Raw genomic sequence first — 21469 nt, 5'->3', positions numbered from 1 at the left:
TAAACACAACACTAGCACTAATCTTAGTCAATTTAGCATTCAGAGTCTCATTTCCCAAGTACACTGGTCAATACAAAACTACAGAAAGCCAAGAATTTCAAAATGACTCTCCTTTGATTGGACTTTGGTGCCCAGGAAGTCCAAATTAGCAAAAACCCTGACCTACCACAGACCATCAATGATTGTCCCCCCAGTTCTCTGCCCCTTTGCAAATAAACAGGATCGCAGGGTACAGAGAAATTTCAACATTGTCACAGCCAGCCTGGCCACTCCACTTGAGTCTGCCTGCAAAGTCAGCATGTCGACTGGCTGGAGGTTTGCCTTTGTGATATGCACTTTACTAAAAAATATCCTGGCAGCAGGGCCTACTCCAAGGTGAGTTGATGACTTTCCTGTTTGTCTCTGGAATTCCGCTGTAAGATCTGGTATTTCAAGGTCTACTTCTTAGCCACAAAGCAGGTGAATATGTTACCCATAGTGAGATCTGTTGCCCCAGGATTTGAAAAGGGGTAAAGAAATCCATGGATACGTCTTTGAGAGTCTTCTAAGAAAACCTGTTGCTATTTCTAGAGTTTTTTTTTTTTTAAACAAGGATAAATGCTAAGGCTAAGATATTTTTAAAATACCTGGAGTTATGAAATAAAGCTGGTTTTCACCAGTGTATAATAAATTGGAGTCTGAGAAATTCAAAATTAAGGACATTAGTATTTCCCTTGCTCTGTCTCAAGGTCTAATGCTTTTAACTATTGGATGCATAGCCCACATCAGGGAAAGGTTGATCATTTAGCTTCTCCTTGCCTTCCCAAGTTTTATCCAGAGATACACAGTTTGCCCTGGGGTTTAGGGTCTTTTTTTGGGGGGTGGGGGGTGGGGGGGGGAGTAGTGTCTTATTTCCTCCGTACAAGAAGAATCACCATGGGGCAGATCTGTTGGCTGTGCTTCCAGCAAGACATTTGCTTCCTCTCCTTTTCTCTGAGCCTAATCAGGAATACAAAGCCCACGCCAAGGCCATCCAGGAAATAAATTAACAGGACAATGAGTGTTTATTGAGCCTGTACACTGAACCCAGAACTACCGGAGATTAAAACCGGTTGCCGTAGAGTCTATTCCGACTCATAGCGACCCTAGAGGACAAAGTAGAACTGTCCCCTAGGGTTACCAAAGTTTGCCTGGTGGATTCAAACTGCCAACCTTCTGGTTAGCAGCCATAGCTCTTAACCACTAGGCTACCAGGGCTTCCTGCTGGAGGTTAGGGTTTTATGAAGGAGCCCTGGTGGCACAATGGTTAGCACTCTGCTGCTAATGAAAAAGGCCCCAGCTGCTCAGTGGGAGAAAGGTGTGGTTATTTGCCCCCATAAAGATTGTTGTTGTTATTGTAAAGTGTTGTTGAGTTGGTTCCAACTCATAGTGACCCTATGTACAACAGAACGAATGAAACATTGCCCGGTCCTGCACCATCCTCACAATCGTTGTCATGCTTGAGCCCATTGTGGCAACCACTGTGTCAGTCTGTCTCATTGAGGGTCTTCCTTTCTTTCGTTGACCCTCTACTTTACCAAGCATGATGTCCTTCTTCAGTGACTAGTCCCTACTGATAACAAGTCCAAATTATGTGAGACGAAGTCTCGCCATTCTCACTTCTAAGGAGAATTCTGGCTATACCTCTTCCAAGACAGGTTTGTTCCAGCAGTCCATGATATATTCAATATTCTTTGCCAACACCATAATTCAAAGGCATCAATTCTTCTTTGGTCTTCCTTATTCATTGTCCAGCTTTTGAATGCATATGAGGCGACTGAAAACACCATGGCTTGGATCAGGCACACCTTAGTCCTTAAAGTGACATCTTTGCTTTTTAACACTTTAAAGAGGTCTTTTGTAGCAGATTTGCCTAATGCAATACATCATTTCCTTTTTTCTTTCCTTACATCATTTCATTTCTTGACTGCTGCTTCCATGGGCATTGATTATGAATCTAAGTAAAATGAAATCCTTAACGACTTCAATCTTTTCTCTGTTTATCATGATGTTGCTTATTGGTCCAGTTGTGAGGATTTTTATTTTCCTTATGTTGAGGTGTAATCCACACTGAACGCTGTGTTCTTTGATCAGTAAGTGCTTCAAGTCTTCTTCACTTTCAGCAAGCAAAGTGGTGTCATCTGAATATCGCAGGTTGTTAATGAGTCTCCCTCTAATCCTGATGCCCCTTTCTTGGTATAGTCCAGCTTCTCAGATTATTTGCTCTGCATACAGATTGAATACCAAAACCAAACCCGTCGCCATCGGGTTGTTTGCAACTCATAGCAACCATGTAGGACAGAGTGGAACTGCCCCATAGAGTTTCCAAGGAGCAACTGGTGGATTTGAACTGCTGACCTTTTGGTTAGCAGCCGAGCTCTTAACCACTGCACCATCAGGGTTCCATAGATTGAATAAGTATGGTGAAAGGATACAACCCTGACGTACACCTTCCCTGATTTTAAATCACACAGTATCCCCTAGTTCTGTTTGAACAACTGCCTCTTTGTCTATGTACAGGTTCCTCCTGAACACAGTTAAGGGTTCTTCACAATGTTATCTATAATTTATGATCCACACAGTCAAATGCCTTTGCATAGTCAATAAAACATAGGTAAACATCTTTACAGCCTATGAAACCCTATGGGGCAGTTTTACTGACCAATAGGATCACTCTCGGTTGGAATCAACTCCAGGGCACAAACAAGAAACACAGGATTTTATGAGGTGTCCCTGGGTGGTGCAAAGGGCGAACCACTTGACTACTAACCAAAAGATTGGCAATTCAAATCCACCCAGAGGCATCTGGGAAGAAAAGTCTGGCAATCTGCTTTCCAAAGGTCGTTGCCTTGAAAACTCTATGGAGTGCAGTTAAAACACATGGGGTCACCATGAGTCAGAATCAACTGGATGACAACTGGTTTCTGGTTTTAGGGTCATATGAGGTAGGGTTCCTTCCACCCAGAAACTGCAGGAGAAGACACTAACCTGTGGTCAACACTGAACCTTATATGACAGTATTGAAATATTCTTGAGTTTGACAGTACAGCTGAAGAGAAATATCTGTCCTAAACACTATTCCTCTGCTCCAGGCATAACCATAGTCTGAGTGAGCACCCAAATTCCCTCTGGTCATTTGACTCCTGGTTTAACCAGTTTCTGTTCTGGACTCAGGTGTCCATCTCTAGCAACTTTTTGCCTGCATTTCCATTGCAAGTAGAGGCTGCCATATAGCCTGGGCTCCACCCACCAAGTGCTTGCCTTGCAGGGCTGCATCTGCCAGGAGGGAGCACACAAAGGTGCCACAAAGACCAACATGGGCCCTGGATCTCGTGCTTAGCCCAGCTTCCCTTCATTCATCACTTCTTCTCCCCACATTCTCTAAGAAGCATTGTTCCATTTGGATAATATTTTCATTTACTGGGCATTGTGGTACAAAGAGGATTTGGAAAGACATTACTGAAAATCACTTCAGTCCTCTTGTACTTATCCTGACCCTTTCCTAAGTTAAAAAAATAATTTAAACAACCCACATTCCCAGATTGTGGCTCCCGCTGATCAAAAATGAGAGGTTATGGTGAAGGCTTCAAGTGCTTTGAAGTTCATACCCCCTGGGTCCTGGCCACCTTCAGGTGTTCCAGAGAGCACCAGAAAGCCCCCCTGGCCAGCATTCCAGCCTCGAGCAGCTGCACTGCTCAGTTTGGTTTGGCCCTTGTGCTCCCACCACCATGCCCTGGTGAATTTGTCAGGGTTGCCCTGCTCTGAACACGCCATGCTCTGCCCTTTGATATAGGGCATAAGACAAAACAGCATGTTCAGATCAATCATGAAATGTAATAAATAGTGTGTCTGAGTAATAGCTAAAGAACTGAAGTTTGCAAATTATTTTCAAAAATACAAGTCTGATCAGAATAGAGCTCTGATCTAGAGCTAGATTTTCTAAGCTCAGGGTGGAGGCACCATCCCTTACCACTGTGTAAGTTTGGGCAAGTTATCTGACCTCTCTGTACCTCAGTTCCCTCACCTGTAAAATGGTGATAACGATACCGAAAAAACCAAGCGCATTTCCATTGAGTCCATTCTGACTCATGGCAACCCCGTGTATCACAGAGTAGAACTGCTCCGTAGGGTTTTCTTGGCTATAACCTTTACGGAAGTAGATCAGCAGGCCTTTCTTCCATGGCACCACTGGGTGGATTCAAACAGCCAACCTCTTGGTTAGCAGTTGATTGCAAACCACTACACCCAGATGATAATGATAGTAGCTGCCTAGTAAGGTTTTTATGAGCATTAAATTGTTATATATGCGATGTACCGGGAACATCCATGCCTGCCACACGGTGAGAATTCAATAGACGTCAAGTATTTTTTAAAAAATGATATTGCTGTTACTTTCACTTTGATATGCTTTCATGTTTCTGAGAGGAAGGGAAGGAGTAACAGCTAGCCTTCAGGGGATATCATGTGACTGCAGACACTTCATCTTATGCCACAGCTACGATGAGCTATTGTTACTGATGAACTGTTGATGAGTTCATCGTACGTTTGCAAAGATGAGTATGCCCCTGAGAACAGGCTATGAGGGGGACATCAACTCTCATGTTTCTCAAGGTAGAATTGAAATATTAAAAACCACTGTGAGAATAGAATAGCTCACAGGACAGGTCTGGAGCTAGGTGGCCTGGGTTTGATTCCCAGCTCACAACTTACTAGCTATGTAACTCTAAGCAAGTTCCTTAACTTCTCTAAACTCAATTTCCTTACCTGTAAAATGGAAATAATGATAACATAACCTGCTGTGGGAAATACCTGAGATAATAAATGAAATGAGCTTAGCACAGTATGAGGAAAGAGTTAGGTGGTTTATGAGTTAGCTACTATTACTTTTCTCTTTATAATCTGCAAATGACAAAATGTTCATATGGCTCAAAGATCAGAAAGCATAACAAGATATACATTGTTATGCAAAGTCTTGCTTTCCCCACTCATGAGCTTTTTGTGAGGATTTGTGTTATGACATGTAAAGTACTTAGAACACTCCCTTCCACCCACCCTACCCTACCCCTAGTATTTATTTACGCAGAATAAACCATGCTAGTTAAACTAGTTGCCATTGAGTCAATTCTGACTCCTGGCCACCCCATGTGTGTCAGAGTACTACTGTACTCCATAGAGTTTTTAATGACTGATTTTGTGGAAGATTTCCAGGCCTTTCTTCCAAGGCACCTCTGGGTGGACTCAAACTTCCAACCTTTCAGTTAGCAGCCAAGCACGTTACCCATTTGCACCACCCAGGGACTCCTAAATTAAAGCATAAAAAATACCAAACAAAACCCACTGCCGTCAAGTCAATTCCAACTCATAGCAACCTTATAGGGTAGGGTAGAACTGCTCCATAGGGTTTCCAAGGCTGTAATCTTTACAGAAGCAGACTGCCACGTCTTTCTCCCTTGGAGCAGCTGGTGGGTTCAAATTGCCAACCTTCTGGTTAACAGCCAAGCACTTAAACCACTGTGCCACCAGGGCTCCTGATTAAAGCATAGAGTCATAGATAACCTTATTATCCCCCTTTCTTTTACAAAGCTATTATACATATTATTTTGTACTTTGCTTTTTTCTTTTCACTTAACAATACAACTAGAGACCTTTCCTTGTCAGTATAGAGGGAGCTTCCTCATTCTCCTCACGGCTGATTAGTTTTCCACAGTGTGGATATACAGTTCAGGTAGCCAGTTCCTTACCGAGGAATATTTGGGATTTTCCCGAACTCTTGTACTATAAACAATGTTGCAAAGAATACCTATATTCATATATTACTTTATAAGTGGGTACGTGTCCCTGCAGGATGAATTCCCAGAAGTGATATAACCAAAAACCAAACCCACTGCTATTGAGTAAATTCCTACTCATAGCAACACTGTAGGACAGTGTAGAACTGCCCCACAGGCTTTCCAAGGCTATAATGTTTACGGAAGTAGACTGCCACATCGTTCTTCCCCAGAGAGCCTGGTGAGTTTGACCCACCTACCTTTTGGTTAGCAGCCAAGCACTTAACCACTGTGCCATCAGAGCTCCCAGAAGTGATATAAAACCAAAAAACCCATTGCCATTGAGTCGATACTGACTCATAGTGACCCTATAAGACGGAGTAGAACTGCCCTGTAAGGTTTCCAAGGAGTGGCTGGTGGATTCAAACAGCCGACCTTTTAGTTAGCAGCCAAGCTCTTAACTACTGAGCCACCAGGGCTTCCCAGAAGTGATATAAAACCCAAACCAAACCCACTGCCATCGAGTCGATTCCAACTCATAGCAACCCTATAGGACAGGGTAGAACTGCCCCGTAGAGTTTCCGAGGAGCACCTGCTGGATTTGAACTGCCGATCATTGTTTGGTTAGCAGCCATAGCTCATAACCACTACACCACCAGGGTAGCTGAGTCAAAAGGTAAACATCTTTGTAACGTTGCTAAAGTTGTTCAATGGCCCTCACTGAGGTTTGTATTATTCTATACTTTCACCAGCAGGACTGAGAGTGCGGGTACCCCAGAGCTTCACTAACAGGAGGTACAGACCAACTTCTTGGTATTTACCAATCTCCTAGGTGAAAAAATGATATTTCAGCATAGTTTTAATTTTCCTTTATCTTACTGAGTCAGGTTGCGCATCTTTTCGTATGTCTAAAGCCACACAAATGTTTTTCTTGGTGAACTTGCCATACCCTGTGAATCGTTCATCTTTTTCTTATGGATTTCTGAGGTTACTTTGTATATTAGTCCTTTTCTCTGATATGAATTACAAATATTTTTTCCAGCTTGTCATTCATCTGTTGATCTATATATGCGTCTGAATACGTATGTTCATATGTGTATATACATATATACACCTGTATATGTGGTGTGTTTTTAGTGTACTTATAATTTTCATAGTTATTTTATTCTTCACTTTCATATAGTTCAGAAAGAGTACTAGACAGAGAGTTAGAAGGCCTGAGAGTGGTTAAGTGTATGGGCTCTGGAGAGAAACTGCCTGGGTTTGAATCCCCGCTCTGCCACTGAGCAGCTGCTGTATAACCTGAGAAAAATTACTTACCTTCTCTGTGTCTCAGTTCCTCATCTTTAAAATTGTGACAAAAATAGTAGTAGATAACTCACAGGCCTGATGTAGGAATTAAAAGGATAGTGAGTATAAAGACTTAGAAGAGTTCCTGACACAAACTAAGCACTCATAAATGTTAGCAATTATTATTCAATTTAGGGAATCCTTGCATGGTACAAACATGCTGGACTGCTAACCAAAAGGCTGGAGGTTCGAGTCCACCCAGAGGCTTCTTGGAAAAAGGCCTGGCAATCTACTTCAGAAAATCAACCATTAAAAACCCTATGGAGTACAGTTCTACTCTGATACACATGGGGTCGCCATGAGTCACAATCAACTCGACGGCAACTGGACTGTTTCATTCAATCTATATTAATTAAATTTATGTCCACAATCTGGAAAAATACCCACAAAATCCATTAATAGAAAAGCCGACGTTAACTATTAAACTGAAGATATCCACAATGTCACAGTTTCTCCTGCTTCTTTGGTTGCATTCATATTTATGAATTTCCATATTCAATGCAAGTTAACAGGTATTTACTTATCAACTATTATTGCTAAATATGGTCACTTGTTTATTCATCCGTTTAATATAGGCAGTACATTTTGCGTTTGCCACCTGAGCTAGGCATTGTGTCAGGAGATACAGTATAATGCTGAGGGTCCAGCCCTCACTGGGCTTACAGTTGAGTGAGAAATATAAACAAGTGAACAGCAGTCACAACTGAAGCCCATGATGCCAAGGGAGGCATGCTCCAACAAAGCCCAACCCCTCCACTTGTTCACTGGTTTCATGTGCTGGAGCCTAATGGAAGGCTTTGTCCCAGCCACTAGAACAATTTCTGACACGTTAGATGTTGTTGAATGTTGGCTCACTGGAGGCCCTTGAGAGAAGCTCTTCAGACTTGAGACATCAGGCTGTTGTTGGTGTTGTTGTGCGTTGTTGAGTCAATTCCGACCCATAGCAACCCTACGTGGCAGAGTAGAACTTCCTCACAGGGTTTTCTAGGCTGTGATCTTTACCGAAAGGAGTCCTGGTGGCACAGTAGTTAAGCGCTCAGCTGCTAATCAAAACGTTGGTGGTTTGAACTCACCTACCACTCCTCAGGAGAAAGATGTGGAAATCTGCTTCCATAAAGATTTACAGATTTACGTGAAGATTCCATAAAGATTTGGAAACCTGATGATGCAGTTCTACTCTGTGCTATAGGGTCACTATGAGTCGGACTCTACGTGACAGGTAATCTTCACAGGAGCAGTTCTCTAGGTCTTTTCTCAAGCAGAAGAGCTGATGAGTTCAAAACACTGACTTTTGATTAGGGCCCAGGAGCTTAACCATTGCACCACAAAGGCTCCTTTGGGAAATCAGGAAAGGTCCTGAAAAAAATTAGAGCATTAGACACTGCTATTATATTATCTTTTCCTCTTGATGAATTGCATGAACTAAACAAACTGGCAGATCTATGGGTTAAGAATGCAGTCCTCATTAGCTTATATTTCTTCACTCAAAGGAGCCATGTTGTCTTATTTATTGACAAAAATCTTCCTTCCTACAGCAGGTGTTTTCCTGCCTGGGCCTACCACAAAGTGTCCTGGCATGTGAGCTGCTCTTTGGGTTTCTTTTTTAAAGCTGGATAGTTCTCCTCATGGCAGGGTGACAGGACCAGGTGTGCATCAGTGGCCCCCCAGTTAATGTGTTTCTGACTGGAGTTAGGCCTCCTGCTGTGTTGATGGACATCCCTTTGATCTAGGAAGTGACTCTCAAGCTGAGATTGAAACACTTGGAGATACGTTTTACTTCATAAACACATTTCATCTAAGAATCCAGAAAGTGCTTTACAAACACTTCTCCACTCAGCCTAATAGCTCAGCAGTGTGATAGGCAGGTGGCGAGTGTTGTACACAGGCAGCCCTTGAGTTAGAAAAGATTATCTGCCTAGTGCGTTAAAGGGGCTGAGGAAAGGTGCTGGGTTCAGAGGGTGAAAGAAAGAAGGGGTATCCAAGATCACTGATCTTCTTTCTACATATTTATGTGGCACCTTCATTTTAAAAACACGTAACTTGTTTTTCCCGTCTAATAATTCTTGTGAGTTCTGCCTTTATTGTGCCCTAAAGTAACCAGATACCTAGCATAATCAAGGCAAAACAAACAGGTGTTAACACAATATTCAGTTTATTTTTGCCTAACTTGACATCTTAGGTGTAAGCTCAAAATAGCTGCTGGCAAGAACCATGTTGTCCAATTGACGTGCTTCAGCTAGAGCTGCTATAGTTAAAAAAAACTCAAAATGTCTAAACATCGTGAAGCTATTACATGCAGAGATTATTAAATAATCTATGTCCTCGCAGCTTATTTCAGAAGATTTGAGTTAGAAAAAAAGGCAGCTGAGGAAGGAAAATTGCACTAAACCAGGGTGGAAAGATGTATCAGAGGTGGATTAACCAGTAAGCAAGGTATGCATGGGCTTACAGCAAGCAAGGCATAGTGGTTAAGAACTTGGCTACTAACCAAAAGGTCAGCAGTTCAAATCCACCAGCTGCTCCTTGGAAGCCCTATGGGGCAGTTCTACTCTGTCCTATGTGGTCGCTATGGGTTGGAACCAACTCGACAGCACCTGACAACAACAACAGCAAGCAAGGTATACACAGGCTTAGTTGTGTTTGCTTACTAATCTGTAGTACACAATTTCACATGGGTGGTGAAAAACAGATGAAATTGTGCACTACAGATTAGTAAGTAAGAACAATTAAAACCGTGCATATCTTGCTTATTGGATACCGTGTCCCTGTGTATCTTCTAAATCTAGTTTTCCTACTAACTGTCCAACTTTGGATAAGTAATTTCTGTGGTTAGTTTCCCATGTAAAATAAAATCGGTGATACTACCAAATCTAACTCACAGTGTTATGGTAAAGGTTTAATTAGAAAATGAGCTAAAAAAATTGTTTAATAAAATTAGTAGACAAATATAAGGTATTGTTGCTATTGTTAGGTGTCACCAACTCGGTTCCAACTCGTAGTGACCCTATGTACAAAAGAAGGAAAAATACCACCCAGTCCTGCGCCACTTCACAATCATTGTTATGCTTGAGCTCGTTGTTACAGCCACCGTGTCCATCCATCTCGTTAAGGGTTTTCCTGTTTTTTGATGACCCTCTACCCTCTACCTTACCAAACATGATGTCCTTCTCCATAAACTGGTCCCTCCTGATGAAACGTCCAAAGTACATGAGATAAAGTCTCGCCATCCTCATTTCCCAGGAGCACTATGGCTCTGCTTCTTCCAAGACAGATTTGCTCTTTCTTCTGGCAATCCATGGTATATTCAATATTCTTCACCAGCACCATAATTCAAAGGCATCAATTGTTCTTTGGTCTTCCTTATTTATCATCCAGATTTCACATGCATAGGAGGCAATTGAAAATATCATGGCTTAGGTGAGGCACGTCTTGGTCTTCAAATTGACATTTTCACTTTTCAACACTTTAAAGAGGACTTTGCACAGCCCAATGCAATACATCATTTCAAATCTTGACTGCAGCTTCCATAGACATTGATTATGTATCCAAGTAAAAGGAAATCCTTGACAACTTCTATCTTTTCTCCGTTTATCATAATGTTGCTTATTGGTCCAGTGGTAAAGATTTTTGTTTTCTTTATGTTGAGGTGTAATCCATACTGAAGGCTATAGTCTTTGATCTTCATTAGTAAGTGCTTCAAATCCTCTTCCTTTTCAGCAAGCAAGGTTGTGTCATCTGCGTATTATAGGTAATTAATGAGGCTTCCACAAATCCTGATGCCACTTTATTTTTCATGTAGTCCAGCTTCTCGGATTGTTTTCTCAGCACACAGATTGAATAAGTATGGTGAAAGGATACAACCCTGAATCATACCTTTCCTGATTTTCAACAAGGAAGTATCCCTTTGTTCTGTTTGAACGACTGCCTCTTGTTATATGTACAGGTTGCACATGAGAACAATTAAGTGTTCTGGAATTCCCATTCTTCATAATGTTATGCATAACTTCTTATGATCCACGCAATTGAATGCCTTTGCATAGTCGATAAAACACAAATAAACATCTTTCTGGTATTCTCTACTTTCCACCAAAAGCCGTCTGACATCAGCTATGATATGCCTCATTCTGTGTCCTCTTCTGAATCTGGCTTGAATTTCTGGCAGTTCCCTGTCAATGTACTGCTGCAACTGTTTGTCAATCATCTTCAGCAAAATTTTACTTGCATGTGATACTAGCAATATTGTTCAATAATTTCCGCATTCTGTTGGATCATCTTTCTCTTGAATGGATCTCTTCCAGTTGGTTGGCCAGGTAGCTGTCTTCCAAATTTCTTATCATAGACGCATGAGCAACTTCAGCACTGCATCCATTTGTTGAAACATCTCAATTGGTATTCTGTCAATTCCTGAAGAGTTGTTTTTCGCCAATGCCATCAGTGCAGCCTAGACTTCTTCCTTCAACACCACTGGTTCTTGATCATATGCTACCTCTTGAAATGGTTCTGTATCGACCATTTGTTTTTGGTACAGTGACTCTGTGTATTCCTTCCATCTTCTTTTGATGCTTCCTGCATTGTTCTATATTTTGCTCATAGAATCCTTCAAAATTGCAACTTGAGCCTTGAATTTTTTCTTCAGTTCTTTCAGCTTGAGAAATGCCAAGCATGTTCTTCCCTTTTGGTTTCTAACTCCAGGTCTTTGCACCATTTCATTATAATATTTTACTTTGTTTTCTCGATTCACCCTTTGAAATCTTTGTTCAGCTCTTCTACTTCTTCATTCCTTCCATTTGCCACTCTATGTTTAAGAGCAAGTTTCAGAGTCTCTTCTGACATCCATTTTGATCTTTTCTTTCTTTCCTTTCTAATTTTTTTCTTTCTTTTTAATGAACTCTTGCTTTCTTCATGTATAGAAATGACATCTTTGAAGTCATCCCACAACTCGTTCACTCTTCAGTCATTAGTATTCAGTGCATCAGATCTATTCTTGAGAAGGTCTCCAAATTCAGGTGGGTTATACTCAAGTTCATATTTTGGTTCTCGTGGACTTTTTAAAATTTTCTTCAGCTACAATTTAAACTTGCATATGAGCAATTGATGGTCTGTTCCGTAGATGGCCCCTGGCCTTGAGCTTTTCCATTATCTCTTTCCATAAATGCTGTCGATTTGATTTCTATGTTTTCCATCCGGTGAGGTCCATGTTGGAAACAAAGAAGGATCAGTAGTTGTAAAATATGGTCTTAGTGATAGAAATGACGCTGGAAATCACATGATAGAATTTTGCAAGACCAACAACTTCTTCACTGCAAATACCTTTTTTCAGCAACATAAACAGCGATTATAAACACTATCACTAAGACCGTATTTTACAACTACCGATCCTTCTTTGTTTCCAACTTCACATTACAACCACCAGTAATTATCAATACATCTTGATCGTACATTTGATAAATTTTAGACTGAACAAGTTGGTAAAAATCTTCAATTTCTTCATCTTTGGCATTAGTAGTTCGTGCATAAATTTGAATAATAGTTATATTAACTCATCTTCCTTGTAGGCATATGGATATTATCCTACCATTGACAGCATTGTACTTCAGGATAGATCTTGAAATATTCTTTTTGACAATGAATGTGATGCCATTCCTCGTCATTTATCATTTCTTGCATAGTAGACCATATGATTGTCTGATTCAAAATGGCCAATACCAGTCCACTGCCCCTCACTAATGCCTAGATATCAATGCTTATGCGTTCCGTTTCATTTTTGATGACTTCCAATTTTCCTATATTCATACTTGGTACATTCCACATTCCAATCATTAATGGATGTTTGCAGCTGTTTCTTCTCATTTTGAGTCGTGCCACATCAGCAAATGAAGGTCCCAACAGTTTGACTCCATCCACATCCTTAAGGTCAACTCTACTCTGAGGAGGCAGCATTTCCCCAGTAATATTTTAAGTGTCTTCCAGCCTGAGGGTCTCTTCTCCTGGCACTATATCAGATAATGTTCTGCTGCTATTCATAAGGTTTTCACTGGCCGATTTTTTTCAGACATAGGCCACCAGGTCCTTCTTTCTCGTCTGTCTTTGTCTGGAAGTTCTGCTGAAATCTTTCCACTAGAGGCATCCCTGCTGGCATTTGAATTATCAGTGGCACAGCTTCCAGCATCAAATCAACATGCAAGCCACCACAGTATGACAAACTGACAGAAGCGTGGTGATCAAACTCAGGTGAAACCCAGGTGAAATTTAGCACTACAGATTAGTAAGTAAACACAATTAAACCTGTGTGTACCTTCCTTACTGTAAGCTGGTGCATACCATGCTTACTAGTTAATCCATGCCTGGGTATCTGCTATTATCTCTTGCTGAGGTCTATCAGTTTCCAGATGAGGTTTTAGTTTTATGGAAAAGGTCTAGCAGAGACTTTCTTGGCCATATGGTTTCAGATATACACTAATACTTAGACTTCCAGGAGAGCAGGTTTTTCTAGGAGTTGTGATAGCCTATGTAATATATTTTTAACTTTTAGAAAATTGAAACTCATTGTACCTTCTGATTTTCTGGAACTGACATTCGGCTAGGGCCAGGCTTACAAAAATGGAGTCCTTCAGTCATGAAGCTTGCTCTGATGGCAAGCAAGTCTTGCACAAATACAATTTGGGTGGTCCATCAGGAGAACATAGTCTAGAGGAATTCAGGTAGAGGTCTGTTCAAGACCACATAATCAAGGACTCCTTCCTTTTCTTCACTGAGTTATTCACTTATTTATTTGAAAACACTTACTGAATAACTGTTATGTTCCAGGCACTTGACATGCAAGCTCAACAAGATAGAAAAGGTCCTGAGCTCATGGATTTATATGTATATATTTATATTTAACTTTTATTTTTCTATTGTACTTTAGATGCACATTTACAGAGCAAACAAGTTTCTCATTAAACAATTAATATACGTATTGTTATATGACACTGTTTGCCAACCCCACAACACGTCAACACTCTCTCCTCTCAACCTTGGGTTCCCCATTACCAGTGCTCATGGATATTTTTAATCTAGAATATCAACTCTACTAACTTGGGGATCATGAGTTTTGTTTTGTTTTCTTTTGTTTTGTTATTTTACACACCATTATATCCCCCATGTCTAGCAATCCATAACCAACAAATAAATACTTGATGAATGAATACATAAATGAATAAGAGAATAAATAAGTAAATTAATTAAATGAAAGACATAATTGCCAAAGCACTTATGATATAAAGAACAAGATGCTCTAAGAGCAGGTCCATAGAAAACTAAAATTACACTAGGAGGTTAGGGAAGGTTCTCAGAAAAATAAAATTATGTCCAGGATGGGATCAGTGTGGTGAAAGGGAATGTTGTGTTAGTTGTTGTTAAGTGCACTCAAGTCAGTTCCAACTCACAGTCACCCTATGTACAGCAGAACGAAACACTGCCTGGTTCTGCACCATCAACACAATTGTTGCCATGTTTAAGCCCATCATTGCAGTCACTGTGTCAATCTGTCTCGTTGAAGATCTTCCCCTCTTTCCCTGACCCTATACTTTCCCAAGCATGATGTCTTTCTCCAGGGACTGGTCCATCCTGATAACATGTCCAAAGTATGTGAGATGAAGTTTTGCCATCTTTGCTTCTAAGGAGCATTCTGGCTGTACTTCTTCCAGGACAGATTTATTCATTCTGCTGGCTCCATGTTGTATTCAATATTTTTCACCAACACCGTAATTCAAAGGCACCAATTCTTCTTTGATCTTCCTTATTCATTGTCCAGGGAATAGTGTGGTTAAAAGCCTGAAGACATAAAAAAAATGACTTGTCTCAGGAATTTAAAATTCAATGTGACTGGAGCTTAGATGGAGAAAAGTCAAGTTGGAGAATTAGGAAGGGGATAGGCCACATAGAGCTCTCTAGGTCATTGTATTAGTCTCCTATTGCTGCTGTGAAAAATGGCCACAAACTTAGTAGTTTAAAAAAAAAACCACAGTTTTATTATTTTACAGTTCTGCAGGTCAGAAGTCTGAAATGGGTCTCATTGAGCTGAAATCAAGGCGTTATCAGGGCTGTGTCCCTTTCTGGAGGTTCTAAAGGAGAATCCATTTCATTGCTATTCCTAGCTTCTAAAGGCTGCCTGCATTCCTTGGCTCATTGCGCTTTCCTTCATCTTCAAAGCTAGCAAGTGGGTAAAGTCCTTTTTGCTCTTTGAATTGCTTTTGCCTGTTTCTAAGTCTTTGCATCTCTCTAACCCACTCTGCTAAGTCTCTCTTCTGCTTTTAAGAGTTCATGTGATTAGAATGGACCTATCTGGATATTCCAGGATAATCTCTTCTCAATCACATCTGCAAAGTCCCTTTTGCCATGTAAGGTAACAATCCATAAGTTGCGGATGTCTTTGGGGGTGGCGTTATTCAGCCTACTACACCATGTTAGGAAATTTGGACCTTATCACAAGAGCAATGGGAGCTACTGAAAAGTTTTCAATAGGGAAAGAGTATAATTAAATTTGCATTTTTTTTAAAGATTCTTCTCGGTACCTTATAGAAACTGGATTAGAAAAATTATTGTAGTTATCAAGGAGTGAGGTAATATTAACATGGACCAGAGAAATGTCTGAAAGAGATGAAAAGGGATGGATGGATTTAAGAACTACACTCACTTCTGACTTATTGACATGGTTAGGTTCCAAAGACCAGGTCATTATGTGAAAATTGGTGTTATGCAAAAATGGAAGATGACTACATTGATCACAAAATATTTTGTGGGACACATATGGACCTGAGAGGCAGAAAATGTAGGTGGGCGCTGTACATCCCACTGGTCATGAAAGGGTTAATACCAGACGTATGTTGTTAATGGGGAAAATAGTCAAATAGTAGATTTCTTAGTATTGTCATAAATGCCAAATGTAGGATAACAAGAGAGTTGATAAGCGAGGGATAGATCTCTTTACAAAACTATTAACAACGTATTTCAGATCTCTGGCTAGAGCGACTGCATAAATGGAAGGGCCATTTACCATAACAGTGAACACAGAGGGAGGAGGAGCTTTGAGAGAGGAGAGAAAATATTAATTTGTTTCAGGATACATTGAGTTCAATGGGTCATGAAGATATCCAAGTGTAGATGCCCCATTGAGAGTTATGTCCAAGAGTTTAAAACTCTGGAGAGAGATCTGGACTGGAGATTTACCACTCATTAGCATATACATGAAAATGAAAGCTCTGTGAAAGGAAAAGTGTTGAGAGGAAAATAGATCCAAGGACAGGACTTGAGGATAAACATCATTTCAGGGACTATCAGAGGAGGAGGACCCTGCATAGGAGGCTAAGAAGAACTAGACAGAGAAGAAAAAAGAAATGAAAGAAGCCTAGTATCACTCAGTCCAAGGGAAATGAGAGCTTTTGTTTTTGTTTTTTTAATTTTTTTTATCGTACTTTAGATGAAGGTTTACAGAGCAAATAGTTTCTCGTTAAACAGTCAGTACACACACTGTTTTATGACATTAGTTAACAACCCCACAACACGTCAACACTCTCCCTTCTCAACCTTGGAGGACCTTTTTTTTGGTGAAAATATACAATCGCCAAAGTTAACACCATTTCAAAAGTTTCTACATGTACAAGTCAGTGACATCGATTAAATTCTTCCAGTTGTGCTGCTATTCTCACTATCCTTTTCCAAATTATTCTATCACCATTATCTTCAACTCACTGCCCCTGGGCTTCCCATCAAAACTTTTGAGTTGCTATTGTCAATTTGATCTCACATAAATAATTCTTTTGTGTGTGTGTGCCTTAGATGAAGGTTTGCAGAACAAATAGTTTCTCATTAAACAGTTAGTACACATATTGCCCTATGACAATGGTTAATGACCCCACAACATGTCAACATTGTCCCTTCTCAACCTTGGGTTCTCTATCACCACCTTTCCTGTCCCCTCCTGCCTTCTAGTCCTTGTCCCTGGGCTGCTGTGCCTCTTTAGTCCCAGGGAAATGAGAGTTTTAAAAACCACATCAACGACTCAGAGGTATCAAAAGTAGTAAGCAACGTGGTGGTCATCATCGGCTTTGGCAAGAGCAGTGTCCATGGGGCGGGAGGATTGAGACGTGATTAGGAGGTAAGGAACAGAAACTTGAGTCAAAAGGAGACAGAATTTAGACATGTAGGGTTGAAAAAGGAGTTGCAAAGGGTTTTTTTTTTTTAGGATGAGAGAGAAACAAAAATATGTTAATATCAGCTTTTTCAATAAGTATTGTGAAAGGAAGGACAAAAATGCGGGTAGTTGGAAGGAAATGTGGAGTTCAGGAAGGGTGTTGTGTGTTTATGTCTAATGTCAAAAACCTGAACACATAATATTACAAATGGAAAGGAACTTGTGGTGAGGGAGAGTCTGAAATAGAAGATGTTCAATTGATCAAGGTCCCAAAGAGGAGCTGGGGTCTAGAGCTTTAGTACAGGATTGGTCTTATCTAGCAATCCCTCCAGCTTGAGAAGCTTCACAATGAAAGAGAAAGGCACCAGTTCAGACAGACGGAAGTAGAAAGTTTACAGGATGTGTGTTTGATGACACTGTTCTTTTTCTCTGTCATGAGTAAGGAATTTACCCAAGGTGGCATTTCAACCAGAAAAGATCCAAATGATGAACCAGGAGAGAAAGAAAGTTCAAAGCCAGACAAGTGCTGCTGAGCATTGGGCCTGGGGAAGGAGGGGAGAGCATAAGTGCCAAATCTATGCTGTTAAAACTCAGAAAGATCAGGAATAAGCCCTTAAGTGGAGTATGAAGTGGTAATGGCATTCAATGTAGGACATATAAGAGACAAGGGTGGGGAAGCCTGATTTATGAGGTGCTTGCTAGGAATCCCTGGGTGGTACAAACAGTTAATGTGCTCAACTGGTAACTAGAAGGTTGGCAGTTTAAGCCCACCCAGAGGTACCTTGGAAGAAAGGCCTGGTGATTTACTTCTGAAAAATCAGCTACTATGAAAGACAGTTCTACTCTGGAACACATGGGGTCACCATGAGTTGGAATCGACTCAACAGCAACTGGTTTTTTGCTACAAGGCTTTGCCAGACTCTCTGGGGGATACAGGGAGCCCTGGTGGTGCAATGGTTAAATGCTGGGCTGCTAACCGAAAGGTTGGCAGTTCAAACCCACCAGCCACTCCACAGGAGAAAGATGTGGCAGTCTGCTTCAGTAAAGACTTACAGCCTTGGAAACCCCAATGGGACAGTTCTACTCTGACCTATAGGGCTGCTTTGAGTGGGAATCAACTCATTGGCAAGGGGTTTGGTTTGGGTTTGGTTTTCTGGGGATACCTAGAAAGTGAACAGTTTCTAGCCTCAGTGAGTTCATAATCCAGTCGGAAATGTAAGATTAATCAGTGTAAAACGCCTAGCAGGATGTCTTGCTTGTTTTCCTCATCACTGTTATTGTTTTGTTGAACGTTAAATAACAATAGTACAAGAATTAAACAAGTTGAGAATACAAAACAGCATGTGACCAAGTATCCAATGAGAGATGTAGTAAAAGGATAAGTATTACGATTTGGAAACGGAAAAGTAGTAAATAAATTAAACTGATCTGTAAAGGCTTCTTAGAAATAGGCACATGAAACGATCATTATAAGTTGATGCGTTCTATTCTGTTAGTTACTCCCAGCAGACAGTACAAGGGAGTGACACTCCCTCTCCCATAGACTGCAGAATGAGCTCCTGGAGTGGATGGTCGCAATGTGACCCTTGCCTCAAACAAATGGTAAGTGCTCGTCTCCATTGCCCCAGATCTCTGCAAGTGGAAACTGTACTGTTGCAGCATCTCCACAACAGAGAGATGAGTATGAGGCAGTGAGCCCTCCCAATTGAGCTCCAAATCCAGAAAAAGCAACATGCACGTGACTCACCTTGCCGGAAAATCTGAACGTTGCGTGGCGTGTGATATGAGTGTCAGGAGGAACGAGTTTCTGTATAAGATGACTGCAAAACATGCGATGTGAAGTGTTACTTTAAGCAACATTTACCATCGTTGTTGTTGTTAGTTGTCATTGCGTCATCTCTGACTCATGGTGACCCCATGCAAATGGTTTGCACCTGGCTCCTAACCAAAAGATTGGCAGTTCAAATCCACCCAACAGTGCAGGGTAAGAAAGGCCTGGCAATCTACTTCCATAAAATTGTTCTTGTTAGATACCATAGTGTCTCTTTTGACTCATAGGGTTTCTTGGCCGTAAACTCATAGAGTTCTTTGCAAGTCATCAGGTCTTTCTTCTGCAGAACCACTGGGTGGGTTCGAATTGCCAGCCTTTCAGTTAGCAGCCAAGTGCTTAACCACTGTGCCATGAGAACACCACTTTATAAGATTACAGCCACTGAAAACCCTATGGAGCACAGTTCTACTCTAACACATATGGCATCACCATGAGTAAGAATCCACTCAACAGCAACAGGGTAAGCAACATTGGTGACTGCTTTTCCCTCTGCCATCTTAAAACCATTGAAGTATTTGGGTTTGGGTGGTGTGGATGCAGTTTTAGATCATAATCATTTTTTGGTGTTAGAAACTCTAACCTTCCAGCTGCTTTTGTGCAGTTCCGCTCAAGGAATATTGAGGTCTTTGGACAATTCAATGGGAAGAAATGCCTTGACTCTGTGGGAGACCAAGGGCAGTGTTTACCCACTGAGCCCTGTGAAGAGGCTGAGGATGACTGTGGAAATGACTTTAAATGCGGCACAGGTAATCCTTGCAATCAACTTGTTCATTTTGGGTTTCTCTGGGCAGACATGAGTGAAAAGAAATAAATGTGCTTGTAGACACTCAGATTTTCAAGTGTGAAAGGGTCCCTTCCCCAAAAGGGCCATCTATGTATTCTGTCCAAAAAATTCAAACACATCTGTCTGGGCCCTTCAACTTTACTTCAGAAAGAGAAAAATAGAGAAAATTTGGCCTAGACACACAGTGCCTTTCTTGATTTTGATTACAGGCAGGTGCATAAAGCAGCAGCTCCTGTGTAATGGTGACAATGACTGCGGAGACTTTTCAGATGAAGATGTTTGCGAAGATGATCCCCGTCCCCCTTGCCGTAACAAAGTGGTGGAAGAGTCCGAGCTGGCACGAATGGCAGGCTATGGGTCTGTATTTCACTTGATTTTTTCCAGATGAAGATGAGTGAAAATGATCCCCAGCTCTCCTGCGGTGATAGCAGGGTACAAGAGTGTGAGCTGCTACAGGAAGTAGGCTATGGATCTGTATTCTGTTTGAATTACTTGTGAGCTTGAGAGAGAATAAGTGCTGAATAAGTATCTCCGGACAATTGAGACCAACTACCTGGCGTCAGTAGAGGTTTGTATAATAGACTATCAGGATATTAGGTGATACTTCTGAGTCCAGTGGGAGGTGAAATAATTTACTTGTGACTCTCTAGAAGACCATAGCAATGTTAAAATGGCATGTTAACATTTGGAATTGAATTACCAGTAGTGAGTCTGGTAATTCAACTCAAATACTTGAGTTGCCAGGAAGGCTGTCTTCCATTGGCACTTCCCCTGGATCTATGCATTATTATAAGGTCTCTTGAAGTTCCAGCATTCTGGAGTTGACTAAGAAGGAATGGGATCAGAAAAAGCAGTTCTGATGCCAGAGGGTGACGGTGTTGAGATCCTGGTTTTCATTGGAGGGTTGAAGTTTCACTCATTTTCCATACAAAGCATAGAGGCTGCGGCCAAGTGGCTGTAAGCTCAGGTGGTAAGTCTTGGATAGTTTAGAACTCAGGGTTATGCAGAATGGAGACTAGCATGCAGAGATCTGTGCTCTAGGAGTTGGGAAAACAACATAGACCTGAGATCAGGTAAATACACTAAATACATTGTTCTGTTTTGAACACTCAGAGAGCATCCCAGAGCCATCCGCTGAATAGTCTCCACTAGTTATACTGATGTTCTGAGCTGTTTTACATAAAGATACCTTGGGTAGATTAGTTGGCAAATTGTCTCCAACAGAGACACAGTTGTTCCCTCGTCCAGTGGCATATGGACAGAGGTGGCACAGGGCTGTATTTTATCACCTATAATGTAATGTGTCTCTTCATTCTCATGTTCCCAGTACATGGTTCATAAGAAAGGTTTGATAAATACTTGGTGGATGGACAAATAAATTAACTAATTAATGAGATTCTAAGGAGCCCTGGTGGTACAGTGGTTAAGTGCTCAGCTGCTAACCAGAAGGTCAGAGGTTCAAACCCACCAGCCACTCCTTGGGAGAAAAGACCTGGCAATCTGCTCCCATAAAGATTACAGCCTTGGCCTCCACCGGACTGAGT

At 41.1% G+C, this 21469-nt stretch overlaps 1 protein-coding gene across 1 annotated transcript in view; it reads left to right on the top strand.

Moving 5' to 3' along the window:
• Window positions 1–298: 298 nt before the first annotated feature.
• C9 (complement C9) overlaps window positions 299–21469 on the top strand; it is an 80898-nt gene continuing 59727 nt past the window's right edge. Inside the window, 4 exon segments of the mRNA XM_023742019.1 lie at window positions 299–375; window positions 18807–18912; window positions 19743–19887; window positions 20135–20282. Coding sequence (XP_023597787.1) covers window positions 299–375; window positions 18807–18912; window positions 19743–19887; window positions 20135–20282 — 476 coding nt within the window.

This window comes from Trichechus manatus, unplaced genomic scaffold (genome assembly GCF_000243295.1).
Source record: "Trichechus manatus latirostris isolate Lorelei unplaced genomic scaffold, TriManLat1.0 scaffold00197, whole genome shotgun sequence".
NCBI lineage: Eukaryota > Metazoa > Chordata > Mammalia > Sirenia > Trichechidae > Trichechus > Trichechus manatus.
This window is presented reverse-complemented; position numbering and strand designations above follow the sequence as displayed.